Source organism: Caretta caretta, chromosome 2 (genome assembly GCF_965140235.1).
Source record: "Caretta caretta isolate rCarCar2 chromosome 2, rCarCar1.hap1, whole genome shotgun sequence".
Classification (NCBI taxonomy): Eukaryota; Metazoa; Chordata; order Testudines; family Cheloniidae; genus Caretta; species Caretta caretta.
Genome location: NC_134207.1, coordinates 189,993,963 through 190,008,979, shown reverse-complemented (window position 1 = coordinate 190,008,979; position 15,017 = coordinate 189,993,963). Strand labels below are relative to the sequence as shown.

The 15,017-nt window shown below is 45.4% G+C and overlaps 1 protein-coding gene across 7 annotated transcripts in view; it reads left to right on the top strand.

The window, feature by feature from the left end:
• The window catches only part of LOC125631720 (FYVE and coiled-coil domain-containing protein 1), an 85,771-nt gene that overhangs the window by 62,663 nt on the left and 8,091 nt on the right, over window positions 1-15,017 (top strand). For all 7 annotated transcript variants that reach the window (XM_048838819.2, XM_048838821.2, XM_048838817.2 and 4 more), the window contains 2 exons: window positions 12,575-12,670; window positions 14,618-14,828. In XM_048838819.2, coding sequence (XP_048694776.1) covers window positions 12,575-12,670; window positions 14,618-14,828 — 307 coding nt within the window. The remainder of the gene's footprint in view (window positions 1-12,574; window positions 12,671-14,617; window positions 14,829-15,017) is intronic.

Genomic DNA, 15,017 nt, shown 5'->3' with positions numbered 1-15,017 from the left:
CCCCCCCCCCCCCGAAAAAAAAGGAAGGAGAAAAAGAAAAAATTAGAAAAGGTTTGCTTCCTGCAAACCTGGTGGGGGGACCCCACCTAGACAAGGGTATGCCTGGCTCCCCAGGCTTCAAAAACTGTCTTAGCTGCAAAGATTCCATCCCAGTAAGAGATGGACATTCACAGTATTCGCTGCCTCAGGGAGAAGCACAATCCACAAAAGTGTGATTGATGCCAGCAGCTAATACCAAAGTCCAAGAAGGACAGAGAGTTAAGGCTAAAACTCCTGCTCATGGAGTCAGCCCTGCAACCCCTGGAGTCCCAGTGAGAATTATCACTGCAACCTTCCAAGTTGAAAGCAGGTGATCCCAAAGAGATGAGCCACTCACTAAAGACCTCTAAGAAAAGTCTGTGAGTCCCTCTAGTGAGCCCAGATTGAGCTGGACACAATCTCTGGCTCTCCAGTATCTTTGGTACTGATGGTGCCAAAGCTGCCTAGAGTCAGTACCCAGTGCACGCATGCTATCAAGGCGACAAAGCCAGTCAACTGCCCAAAGACCCGATGCTCACAGGCAAGGAGTTCTGGTACACTGGGGGCGTGAGACATAGATGTTCCACCCTAGGGAAGGCTACATTGACTAGGTCGTTGGCACCAGCACTGACCTCAGTGCACCTGGCACCAATGGACCTCTCAGCACTGACAGCCATTGGCACCGGTGCTGGTACCACCTGCACCGACAGACTAGAGGTGCACATCAGACCTCTCGGTCTGTGATGCATCGGACTTGCCCCTTCTCATTACTGGGGCTCCAGTACCAAGCTCACCGGGAATAGTGGACACAATGGCATCCCCATGCCATGCACCGCCTCTCTCCTCTTCAGACTCAGTAAGCGAGAGGACTTGGGTTCTCACTGCTCGTTCCACCCACCGTACAGGTCACAATCTCACCATGGGCACCAAGCGTACCAGCCCAGCCTTCAACCTCTATGGTTTGGGCAGCCATAGTTCCAGCTACCAGCACCCTACCCACAGTGGCCATACTGGGACCCCTGGAAAACCCAGAGGCAACAAGCCTTACAGCCCTAGCGAGGTATATTGGCAGGCAAGGAGGCACCCTCCTTCACTAGCACCTTCAAAGGTGTCGGACCCTCCTGAGCTATTGGAGGAAGGAACAGAAACAGAAGCAGAAAAGGGAGATGCTCATCACCTGTCGAGGCGGTGATTGCCCCCCACCCCCGCCATCCTTGGTGGATGACTTTAAATCATTCCAGGACCTAGCCCAAAGAGTGGCTGAAGCCCAGAAAGTGCAGCTACATGAAGTAACTGAACCCCATTGTAAACTGGTGGGTATTCTCCACTTTTTCACCTCTACCAAATTGGCTCTCCCAGTTAACAAGGTGCTTCTAGACCCTGCTAGGGTCATATGGCAGACCCCTGCGTCCATCCCACCAACATGCAAACGGGTGAACTGTGTGCCAGTAAAGGGCACAGAATTTTTGTTTTCCCACTGTCTCCAAATTCCATCTTCATGGATTCGGTTAATTCTAGGGGTTGCCAGTACCAACTTAAATCCATGCCCTATGACCGCAATGGGAAGTGCTTGGACCTGTTTGGCAGGAAATCCTATTCTTCAGCCACCCTTCAGTTTCAGGTAGCAAATTACCAGGCCTTGTTGGCCAAGTGTGACTATCAGAACTATGCAAAGTTAATTCCTTTATTGACCAACTCCCAGATGCTTACAAGGACCAGTTCATGGCCATTATTAATGCAGGCCGGCTGGTGGCAAAAAAATCTCTCCGATGCACACTGGATATGGCAGCACACCCAGTTTCCATGGCTGTGGTTATAGGAGGGCCTCTTGGCTCCATTTGTCCAGCTTCCCTAAGGAGGTCCAAACTATAGTAGAGGACCTCTCCTTTTGAGGGAATGAAGTTGTTCACCAAGAAGCCAGACGCGCCTCTTCACACATTAAACGATTCTTGGGTGACTCTTCGGTCCCTGGGGATATACACACCAGCCTACAAGAGGAAATATAGCCCTCAGCCACAGTTCAAGCCCCGGTCATCACAGTACACATCTCAGTACCCATTGCAGAGATCGTACGAGACGTAGAGAAATATAAATTCTCTAAGCATAAACAATCGGAGCCACAACAGTCTTCGTCTCAACTCTCAACTTTGAAGCGATAGTTTTAATGGGTTGGTTGAGGCACCGGTAGAACACTCTTCTCGTCAGCATATTCTGGAAAAGCCCACTCCTCCTTTCGGAGACTTCCTTACTCCATTCCGCAGTACCTGGAAACAGATAACCTCCAACAAGTGGGTGCTGGAAATCATCCGGAGTTGATATGCCATCCACTTCTCCTCCCTTCCACCTCCCAAACACCCTTCCCCATCCCTCTTCAGGAACCCTTCTCACGAAAGTCTACTACGTTACACTGAGGAGATGGTTCACCTCTTAAGAGCTACAGAGTCTGTGCCCATACATTTCAGGGGCAAAGGCTTTTACTCTTGTTACTTCCTGATACCAAAGAAAAAGGAGGCTGGAGACCCATACTGGACCTCAGAAAGCTCAACAGATATGTGAAAACACAGAAATTAAGGTTGGTCACCCTATCAACCATCATCCCGACTTTAGAAAAAGAAGGTTGATTCTCGGCCCTCGACCTGCAAGATGCTTTCACATCTCCATTATCCCGAGGCACAGGTGTTACCTCAGATTCACATTGGGCCAGGACCACTACCAGTAAAGAATACTCCCTTTTGGTGTCTCATTGGCCACCAGGGTATTCTCTAAAGTCCTTTTGGTAGTGGCGGCCCACTTACACTCTCAAGATATCATGATTTTTCCTTACCTGGATGATTGCCTTCTCAGGGCATGATCCTTCATGGAGACCCAACAGACACTCAAGCCACACATCACCTGTTTTTGAGTCTGAACCTACAGGTTAGTGAACAAAAGTCAACCTCAACACCGGTTCAAAGGCTAGAGTTCATTTCAGGCGAGGGCACTCCTGCCACATTACAGATTTCTCAGTCTCTAATTGTTGATAGAGACCGTACAATGCAGCCCTCAGATCTTGGCCAGTCATTGCCTTCAACTTCTGGGGCACATGGCCATGAGCACTTCGGTCATTGCTTATGGAAGGTTATGCATGAGATGCCTCCAAGCATGGTTTGGTTCAGTGTACAGACCAAACAGATAATATAAGGAAGCTCCTATCAGTGCCCTCTAGAGTCAAACAATCCTTAGACTGGTGGAAGGCCCAGTGAATGTTTGCACAGGGATCCCATTTGCTTAGTCTTCCCCATCCCTTCTCCTGACCACCGATGCATCCCTCATGGGTGGGGAGCTCATCTCAATGGTCGCACAGTGCAGGGAAAAATGGTCCCAATCAGAGACGTGCCTGCACATCAACCTGCTTGAGTGCAGAGCTGTATGAAATGCGTGCGCTCACTTCCTCCTGCTGATCAAGGACACACATAGGAAGGTCATGATGGACAACATGGCCTGCATGTACTATATAAACTGGCAGGGAGGCGCTAGGTCTCATTCCCTGTGCACAGAAGCAAGGAAATTATGGAACTGGTGCATCTCCCACAACATCCTAATATCAGCGGCCTACTTACCAGGAGTACACAACACCATGGCCGACAGTCTTAGCCACAAGTTCCCATTCGACCACGAATGGGAAATAGAGCCAACGACTCTACATGGCATATTCCGGCAATGGAGGACGCTGGTAATAGACTTATTTGCTTCTTACCAGAAAAAGAAACATCTGCAGTGCTGCTCCAGAGCAAGGATCATATGTCATTCCAAGTGAGACATTCTCCTCCTTCCTTGGGACAGGGGCTTTCTTTACTCCATTCCCTGTTCCCTCTAAAGGTCCTGCTGAAGAGAAAAAGCAAGCACCATTCTGATTGCCCCCACCTGGCCCAGACAGACGTTGTACCCAGTCACAGATGGCTTTATGGCCACTGATGACCCTGCCAATCATGTCATACCTCTTGTAACAGAATGAGGGTCACGCCTCCACCCGAGTCTCTAGGTTCTGCATCTCAAAGCCTGGCTCCTTCGTGGGTTCCAGCACATAGCAGCATCTTGTTCTGAGGAGGTAAAGAAGTACTATTGCGTAGTAGAAAGGATGCTACTAGTCGCACATAACTACCGAAATGGAATAGATTCCAGATATGGTGCCAGCCCATGTGTGTCACCCCTGATTCCGCCAACCTATTGGTCGTCCTTGGCTACCTGTTATCCTTAAAGAAGTCTGGTATCTCTATTAACTTACTGAAGGTTTACTTGGCGTCAGTCACAACCTTGCACCAGCAGGTGGAAGGCTATTCAATCTTCTCCCACCCAACTATGAAGAGGCTCCTTAAAGGAAACCTCTTCCCACAACCACTACGCAATGGGACCACAACCTAGTGTTAAAGGGCCTAACCAGACTGCTATTTGAACCCATGGCCACTTGTTCGATAATTCACTTTTCCATGAAGATGGCATTCCTCATTGCCATTACCTCTGCAAGAAGGATAGGGGATATGGTGGCCTTGATGGCGCATCCCATGTTTACTGTGTTCTTCCCTGGCAAGGTCACACTCAGACCACATCCAAAGTTCATTCCAAAAGTGACTTCTACATTTCACATGAATCAACTTATTCAGTTCCCAACATTTTATCCAAAACCTCATAAGAATAATTGAGAGGTCATCCTCCGTACGCTAGATGTGAGAAGAGCCTTTTATTTGGACAGGACAGAGTTCTTTAGAAAATCTCCAAGACTCTTCCTCTCCATTGTGGATAGATGGAAGGGTGCAGCGATCAGCTCAGTGACTCTCCCAGTGGGCCTCTGGCTGTATTAAACTCTGCTAGTAATTGGGGGGGTAACACCCCATCCTCAAGACACATGCACTCCACAAGGTCAGTTTCCTCGTCAATTGCCTCTTTTAAGCTATGTGGGCATCTGCACATGACTTTGCAGATCACTATGCCATACTGGGGGATTCGGCTTTGGACGCCCAATTCACGACCTCAGTACTGTCATCTATATCAGACTCGACTCTGAAGTCCCAGCCTCCAGCAGTGGGTGCTGCTCGGGAGTCACCTGCAGTGAAGCACTCACAGGGACACTACTCGAAGAAGAAGTTACTCACCCTGTGCAGTAATGATGGTCCTTCAAGATGTGTGTCCCTATGGATGCTCCACGACCCACCCACCTGCCCTCTGTTTCAGAGTTTCCCTACTGACTCTGCTGTAGAGAAGGAACCGAGGAGGGAATGCCTGCGCACAGCGGCTGGGCTAGTGGCTGGAGGGGAGCCGTGCATGTGTAGGTGGGACAGACTACTATTGAAATTCTCTGAGTGACAGCACGGAGGCGCACACACATCTACAGTGGAGCACGTATAAGGATACTTACAGTGGAGCACCCGTCGGGACAGATATCTGAAAGAACCATCATTACTGCACTAGGTGAGTAACTTCTTCTTCCCCAAAGCTTAGCATTTCCCTCGAGGTAGGTAGCTCCCACTTATCCCACATACCCCTCTTGCTTCAGGTTTCCATCTGCTTATGTGCAGACCCTGCCCCTCTTTCTCTGCTTCTGGGGATGCTCTTTTAACAGTTCTCAAGTTCTTTAAGATTTTCTTCCCCTCTTCCAAACTGAGAGATTGCTATGTTCTTCTAGAGACCAGACTTCAAAGGCTTTGACCGCTGTACTGTCAGTTGAGTACCAGTGATCAGGCTATCTAATGGCCACTTGACTTTGATTCTGCAAATAGGGAAAAACCACTTAAGACTGTTTGAACCCCTCATTAACCTTTGGCAAGCAACACCCTAACCATCAAACAGAGTCACATAATATTCTTTAAAAAATACAAGTGTCTCTCACCTTCTTCACAAGTTGTTTCATCGATTTCTCCTCCTAATGGAAACAAGGCCCCAAATATTGACTAACACTCAGACAAAAAGAGGCAACAATAGATTGATGAATACACATAAATCTTGGAGTTAGATTTCTGGTACAAATAGTTGCATTTTGAAGCTCAAATACTCTTTTCATTAATACCAAGTGTAACAGTCAGATCTAGTTAGGATTAGATAAAACAAATGGTGTATATATTTGAAGGTACAGCAAACAAAGCAGAAAACAAACATTTTTAAACAATAACTGCTTAATGGGACATCCGCGGAAAGATCGTTCAAGCTAATTTATCAATTTAGCTACATGAATAGGCCAATTAACCCAATTCAAACCATGTCTGAAACCTGCTTGCTATCTAACTCTCCCTCAGATCACGTGTGTGGGGGTGTCCTTCCCCTTGGAGGAAATATTTCCCCATACTGCTATTGGCCCTATTTCATGTGTGGGCACCATGCCTCTGGGATTCCTCAGGGAGCCCATTCCTGTGTGACTTGTGATAAATCCTTTGACAAGTGGAAAACACACTGTTAACAATATCAGAACATCTACTGTTCTATCAAGAACAAAGGGAAATTCACCACTCTGCATAGTTTCAGTAACTCTCTATCTAAATCATGATTCTAATCTGTTTCCTCCTTTGACTCATGAACCACATTTCCATAAATCACCTTTGATCTTCTACTCTAAGCAGCATCTCAGCATAAAAAGCTTGGGAATTGCTGACTGCTCGATGTTACCTGCTATGTTATATTAACGGCCCTCTGTACGGTTTGTCTGTATGGTACTGAAGTGTGACTGAATGGCTGCTGAACTTCAGGATCTCCACTGAAAATAAGATATGTGTCCATGAAGCTGTCCCAGTAAGAAAAAAATTAATATTAAATGAATTGTTACAATAGCATTGATCAATTCAAAGGGTGTTTAGTCTTGCAGTCATTAATAGCTTCACGTTAGGAATTGTACTCTTTGTTCAATGAATGAACTAACAGCTTAATGAAGAATTGTGGCTTTAAGCCACTGTCCTCGTCGGCAGTGTTGAGCGACAGTTGTGCACTGGCAGCTGCTCCCTCCTGCAAGTTCTTGACTCTGCAATGATTCATGACCTCTGGGTGAAAGTTTTAATGCTGCTAGAAGCTGACAGCTCTAATCATTCTCTAATGGACCCAATCAACCACAAGGGTCCTCGTTGTCCTCATTGCTCACTGCATAGACAACGATTGTAATAAACAAATGTCCTGAACCATCATCAAGGCCACTTGTCTTAGGAGCCTACATTTTGTACCACTGTCTTTTACCCCACAAAATTCACTTTCCATTGCAGCCCATCATCAGAATAATGAAACATGCTTTGCATTTGTAGAACACTTCATGGGCCAGATCCAGTATAAGTTTCACCTCCCTGTGCCAGGCTAGCCCCATGTGCTGGAACGGACTTCAGACCATGTTGCTACTCTCTGCCCTCTATCAAGGGTTCAGGGTTAGAGGACAGCTTTGAAATCTGCCAGCATCTCCACAGGAAACCCACGCACAACAGCTGTTGAGGAGATGTACTGTACCTGTGTATTCCCCAACTGTCCTGGCCTCAAACATTCTCTGGCCAGTGACAAATGCTTTTTAGGCTGTGCTGTCCCCCTGAAGTGGGAAGTTTATCATCATCACAATCTGCCCTCCCACAGCAGACGTTCTGTCTCAGCGGCTTTATTCATGGGAACAAACTGACTTCTGGCCTAGGCAGGATTTAACCCTGCACCGTCAAATCATGGTTCAGAGTCTGAGTTCAGACTAGAACTCAAAATTTGCTTATTTGAAACTCTTCTCTGCTGAACCTCCAGTACACAGTATTTGGCTGGAAACAGAGCTTGAACAGGCTTTGTTCCGCCTTCAAATCCCTCCTTAAAACTTTCCTTTGCCATGGTGCAAGGTACAAAAAACTTGGCAATGTTTACGCAGATTATATGCTGACACTACTGCAGATCATTCTGACTAGTATTGTATCTTTGTTTCTTTGTGCTTCCCCATTTGTCTGTATCCAGTTGTTGTCTCTTGTCTTATACTTTGATTGTAAACTCTTTGGGGAAGGAACCATTTTTTTGTTCTGTGTCTGTACAGCACCTAGCACAATGGTGTCCTGGTCCAAGTCTTGAGCTCCTAGGCACTGCCGCATATAAATAATAACTAATAATTGAGGCCCTACTTCATTTGTGATATTGCAGAAATTGTGGCTCCCGCAATATTAGGCTTCCACTGAAATTTTAATTTTAATTAGCTTACTTTGCACAGTCCACAATTTTGTATATATTTTGAGTATGCAATTAGTACTGCACTAACAATCAAAACGTATAAAATGTAAAAAGCTAAAGTGACTGGACTCGATTTCTACAGCAGTTGTGTTAAGACTTTTCGTCTTCTGAATTTGATATTGTACCAGTCAGGTTTTTTTTTTTTAATGAATGTAATATAGTTGCAGCAAAATGTCTGGTTATCAAAAAAAAATTTACGTAATACTTGAGTGTTTATATCATTCCAGCCAGGGATACCAGAATGGGGTGGGGAGGAGGCATGGCCCTGCCACTCCCCAGGCAGGTGGAGGGTCTGTGGCTTCCCGGCCTGGCTCCGGCTTCTGGCTTGGCCGGGGGTGGGACCTCAAGGGGAAGAGAAGAGGCAAGGGAGGGGCCACGGAAGGGGCAGGGGGCCCTGCCCCTCCCCACTTTTGGGATGGCTCTGCCGCCCTTGCCAGCAAATTTTTCTTAAACAAATAGGTCTACTCTGGCTTTTCCAAATTACCACTATGAATAAAGGTGCATTATTACTTTTCCGTGATTTTCCATGTCTTGTTCACAACTCAGCCACAATTATTTGAAGATCATACCACAATTCAAGTAGGGTCTAACTAATAATAATCATGTAAGGTAAATTCTCTTTGGACAAGAAATTAAACAAGAAATTCTGTGAGGAGTTCGACTGGCAGTATTTCATAATTTCTTCTTCCAGATGGAAGCTCAGAAGCTTGTGAAAATGGAAAATGATGGTGGGAAAGTTAAACAAGCAAGTTTTATTCAAGTTTGGCTTCTGAAATTAGCAAAAGCTCAGTTGTTTCCTATTTTGTTCAACTGGGGCACTAATCCTCACTCAAAATGCTATCATAATATTTCTAGTTTAATTTTTTTTTGGGGGGGGGGGGTTGTGAAAAATATTTTCCATTCTTTAGTTCTTTATTCTTTATTCAGTCATGCCATTTGATCCATTCTACTTTTAAAAGAAAGAAAAGCAAAACAATCTGAACACTCTTATATGGCCGAGAAAGAGTTATGTACATGATGCAAACCGTAGGAACAACCTTGCTCAATGAGTGATGGACTGCCACCTAGTGAGGCTAGATAAATATACAGAATTATATTCTGTAAATTAATGGAACACCACTGACCTCTATAGGCCACAGTCTTCACTGGTGTAACTCTGGTGTTCTCAATTGAGTGATACCAGGGATGAATTTGGACCATTGACTTCAGTGGAGTAAAAAGAACGAGGAATACTTGTGGCACCTTAGAGACTAGCAAATGTATTTGGGCATAAGTTTTCGTGGGCTAAAGCCCACTTCATCAGATGCAAAATACAGTAGGAAGATAGATAGATATACACACATACATATAGAGAACATGAAAAAATGGGTGTTGCCATATCAACGAAACTAATCAATTAAGGTGGGCTATTATCAGCAGGAGGAAAAAAAAACATTTGTAGTGATAATCAGGATGTCTCATTTCAAACAGTTGACAAGAAGGTATAAGTAACAGTAGGGGAAAAATTAGCATGGGGAAATAGTTTTTACTTTGTGTAATGACCCATCCACTCCCAGTCTTTATCCAAGCCTAATTTAATGGTGTCCAGTTTGCAAATTAATTCCAGTTCTGCAGTTTCTTGTTGGAGTCTGTTTTTGAAGGTTTTTTTGTTGAAGAATCGTGACTTTTAGGTCTGTAATTGAATGACCAGGGAGGTTGAAGTGTTCTCCGACTTTTTTTGAATGTTATAATTCTTGATGTCTGATTTGTGTCCATTTATTCTTTTGCATAGAGACTGTCCGGTTTGGCCAATGTACATGGCAGAGGGGCACTGCTGGCACATGATGGCATATATCACATTGGTAGATGTGCAGGTGAATGAGCCTCTGATGGTGTGGCTGATGTAATTAGGTCCAATGGTGTCCCTTGAATAGATATGTGGACAGAATTGGCAACAGGCTTTCTTGCAAGGATAGGTTCCTGGGTTAGTGTTTTTGTTGTGTGGTGTGTGGTTGCTGGTGAGTATTTGCTTCAGGTTGGGGGGCTGTCTATAAGCAAGGAGTAGCATCACGTAACTGAGGTGAGAAGATGGCCAATGAGTCAACTTGTGCTGTGACAAATATAGTGGGAAAGGCGTCAAGTCAGGTGTAAGCTGTCAGAAAATGAGTAAACATGGCATAGTGTACCTGGCACTTAATTGATGCTCAATGGGTGGGCAGAATTAGTTGCACTTACCAGTTAAATTGCAAAGCAAGTTGAGGAGAGGGCCAAGTGAGACAATGTACAAGGCCAGTAGCCACAAATAGCAAGGACCTCAACGGAATAGTAAAAAGTGTGTGTTTGGTCAGGGGATGGAACATGCCTTCACATGTTGCCCCCGTCGTTTAATGTATAGACCAAGGAGCCAGTAAAGAGTGTGGGATTAATGGATTAATTAGGGAACTTAAATATCATGGCACAAATGCTGACAGCAGAGTCTTAGCCACTTATAGCAAAGACAGAAGAATGATTTTTGCTGTGGCAAATTGTTTAAGGATGTCTATGCTGCAAAACTAGAAGTCACGGGAGGAGACTGAGCAAAGGAAAACTCTAGGCTGAGTATAATGGAAAATAGCCCACAAGGAGGTGGTGGAAGCCGCATTCCTTGATCTCATTAAAACTTGACTGGGCAAAGTACTATAGAATATACTGGAGGGAGAAGTGTTACATTGGCTGAGAGCTGGACTATCCAACCTAATAGATCTTTTCCTTCTCTAATTTACTTAGGCACAGCTTTGGAGGGGGCAGCAGTAGGCCAAAGAACTACAGGAAAACATGAATCATAATTCTACACCTGACAAGACATTTTGAGTTTATGTAACTTGCTTGTATAATTCATGTTGTTTGTAACACACTGGGGTGCAGATGGTATGACCTAGTGGTCGGAACAGGAGTCTGGCCTAGTTATTGGAGCAGAATCAGAAAGCAGAACCAGAGGTGTGGACAGGGGACAAGGCAGTGATCAGATCCAGGAATCAGGAGTTCTGAGGAAGGCAGGGACTAGGGCAGGAGCAGGGACAGGCACTGGTTAGAGCAAGGGGTCCAGGTCCTGGGGGCGGTGCCGTAGAGGGGCAACACTGTCAGGAACTCAGATGGCTCCTTGCATGGTCACCTAGCAACCCAATGAGCTTGGCTGGGCCCAATGAACTCTCAGTGAGTGACTGTGCTCCCTGATTGGACAGAAGAGCCACCAGATCCCTATTTAAGCCTGGTAGCAACAGCAGTACAGTGTTTGCTCAGTGCATTCCATGCCTGCAGCTGTGTAAGACCTGCTTCTTGTACCAGCCCTTGCAGTTGGGTGACAGTAGAATCCAAGCCTCGGTCCACGTTCTAGGCTGGGGGGGGGGCGGGGACAGTAGGCTCTGCACAGTGCTCTCTCCCACAGGCACCGCCCCCCCAGCTCCCATTGGCCAGGAACCAGCCAATGGGAGTGTGGAGCTGGTGCTTGGGGCAGGAGCAGCTCACGGAGCCCCACATCCCCCTGCCGCCGGACCTGCTGTCCGCTTCTGGGGCACAACGCAGTGCCAGGACAGGTAGGGACTAGCCTGCCTGAGACCCGCAGCACCGCCGACTGAACTTTTAACAGCCAGGTTAGCAGTGCTGACCGGAGCCAGCAGGGTCCTTTTCAACCAGGTGTTCTGGGCAAAAACTGGACACCTGGTCACCCTAATGTCTGTACTGATAAATGCTGTGTCTTCCACTAAATATCTAAGTATCTTGGAGACCTTGTCCGCTTTGTTGTTGTGCTCAGTTTTGTTTAGGGGTATGCAGACAATGGACTGGATTCTACTGTCACCCAACTGTAACTTGATTGATTTCAGTAAGATCATATCTTGGTTCATATTACCATAAGTGAGAGAAGAATCTTGCCTATTCAATATAGTTCATCACTTTACCCCTCACTGTGGATTTTCTCACTCTTACTGTGGGGAAGCAGGACTTGGAAGTAAGGGATAGTTTTGGGACAAGGTTTGAGCTTGATTCCTGGCCTGTCCAGACTTCCTGGCAAGTCACTTCAATCTGTCAGTGCCTCTGTTTCCCATCCTTAAAAATGGAGCTAGGCAAAGGGTAGGAGAAAGAAATCATTGCTATCTTCTCTATTTAGTCTTTGGGGCAGGAACTATCCCTTACTGATGTATGTACACTGGGGCTGCAGTCTTGATCAAGGCCTCTAGATGGTGCTGTGTTAAAGTAGTAAAGATAATCAATTTTGGCCCACAGTAAATGAAAAGCACCTACTGCAGGAGGCAAGGGTGGAAGGAGTACTACGGTAATTACTTGTCTCCGTGTTGTGCTGTTTCAGAGAATATTTTAATAACAGGTTTTTTCCGTCTTGCCACAGAAACAGCACGTATAATTCTTCGACCTTGGATGACTCAGAAGAATTGCAAGTGGCCCAAGACTCTGAGATATGTTTGCTGAAGTCAGGAGAACTGATGTAAGCAGAACAGCTTCATTACCGCCCGGTTTAAAGAAAAACTGCCAAATCGGCATCTTGGATATCATCTTGGTCGACTCTCACTGACCTCAGTGGGAGCAGACCGTATGCATGTGAGGGCAGGACTTGGCCCTAAAAACAGCATCATGGGGATATACCTTGGTTAAATAGTGGGTATGAGGGTGATAAGGAAAGAATCAGCTTGCCCTCCTGCCTGCCCATCCGATTGGGCCAGAAAAATCTTCCCTCCCACTATTGCTAGAGTTCAGGGGGGACTGAGACCCTGTAAACAGAAATTGGAGAGAGGCTTTTAGCACTTCAATACCTGGAGGAAGATATTGCTCAATGCTCAATTAATCGTCCGTGTTTGGTGGGCCTTTGCGGGAGGAGCTTATTTCCCATCAGCTACCTCTACCCAAAATGATTCTGGCATAGCTACTGCTGTCTGTGGCTTCTGTCCTGGTGGGTATGTATATGCCACAATAGGAGTAAATCTTCAAAAAAGCCCCAACCCAGCCAGCACTTGTGTGCCCACAACCCCCTGCACACACACGACTCGAGTGCTAACATTTACATGCAGGGGCGATAGAGTGTGTCACTTGCACAGCAGCTAATAAAATTGATATGCACAAAACCCATCGTTCTTATCCCCACCCGTAGATGCCCCTTTTTGAAAATTTGGCTCAGCTGTGAGAAAGGTTTGTACTTTGACTACAATAAGGTGATTTGGTCTGTGCTGGGATTTTGTTGTGGTCTTTCTGAGAGCCCAAGCAACAGCAGCTGTAACAAAATACACACCCAAACAACAGATTGAGGGGTGGGGGTAAGAAATGTTACCAGCTACTTAAAATTGAGGGTTGTCTGAGTTTAGTACTGTAGTTGTTTCACCTTAGGTAAGAACTAACATGAATAAAGCTAAACATTTCTCATTGGCCTAGGAACAGCAGTTATCATTAAAACTCAGCATTTGCCAACGGATGGTTGAGATACCACAGTGATCCCCATACTTAGAGTTGGAAATAACTATGGGAATTGTGTGATAGCTGCTGGCAAGTGCTGATTTTTGATGGCGGACAATGAATTTATTACAGTGTATCATAATACCAGAGATCACAGTTAGTTCTTTGCTTAGATGATTTCTCTTGATTCTAAATAATGATATATCAGACCAACTCCAATGGAGATACTGGGGACTTGATCCTCCTCAGCCGGTTAATTGGTGAAGCTTCATTGAAGACCATGAGCTGAGGATCTAATTACATAGATGTGAAATATATCACTATAGAGAGGCAGTCTGACAAAATGTTAAAGGGCTGAACTTCCCAAGGTCATAAAGAGAATTCAGTTTTAATCTTAGGTTCCAAAAGTTGATACTCATGTAGTTTGCTTGTCCACTGACAATGTGAGCGTCAGGGTTAATTATCCCAAAAGCCCCAGGACAGAGCACACTGTGACATTTAGTAGAACAGCTGCTCATGTTCACTTGCTCTGTAAATCTCCCTAAACATCCATTTCTCAGTATGAGTGATGTTAGTATGGTAAGTGACGTTGGCTTACATATAAAGGAGACAGCAGAGGGCAGCAGTCTTTTTCATGACATCTCCATTACAAACATGAAGTCATATACTCACTGATCAAGAGAAACGACAGTGTTAAGTGACACTGAAGTCAAGTATCTGTATCACACTCAATATTACTTCTTTTTAACTACACTGAAATAAATGAATGAGTGAAGTCGCTGAATGCCAGCAGCAATAGAAAGCACTAGACTGTGATAATCTGGTCCTTGCTTTCATCCATAGCTGCATCTTCTAGACATTCCCCCAAAGTCACTGCGGAGTCTGCAGGAAGTAGGTCTGGCAAAGGAAAATAAAATATCTGCGTCCACTGTTCAGATGTCTTCACAATCTAACTTGATCCTCTCCAATGGTTATGTTTGTCTTTCAGGATAAAATTACCCCTTACAGTTGAAGAGATTTTAAATTTTGGGGAAGACAACAGGGAGCTGTTCGTTAAGTCCAGCACCTACAGCACCATCCCTATCACTGTGACAGAGACTGGCCTTACAATCAGCTGGGTGTTTTCATCAGATCCAAAGAGCATAGCATTCAGCGTTGTCTACCAAGAGTCAGAAGAAGCAACACTGGATCAGTGCAAAGTAAGGCAGTTATTTCAGGATGGGATTTTTTTCCTCACTGAGCTACCTCAGGAATTGCATTTCACCACATGAGGTGAATGAGTTTGTCTGGAGGAACCAGCAAGCTTACTTACCATGGCCCCAACAAATGTCACTGGAAGTTGCATCGCTGTAACAAATATGAAACTGTCAAAATGTCTCGTCAGGAGA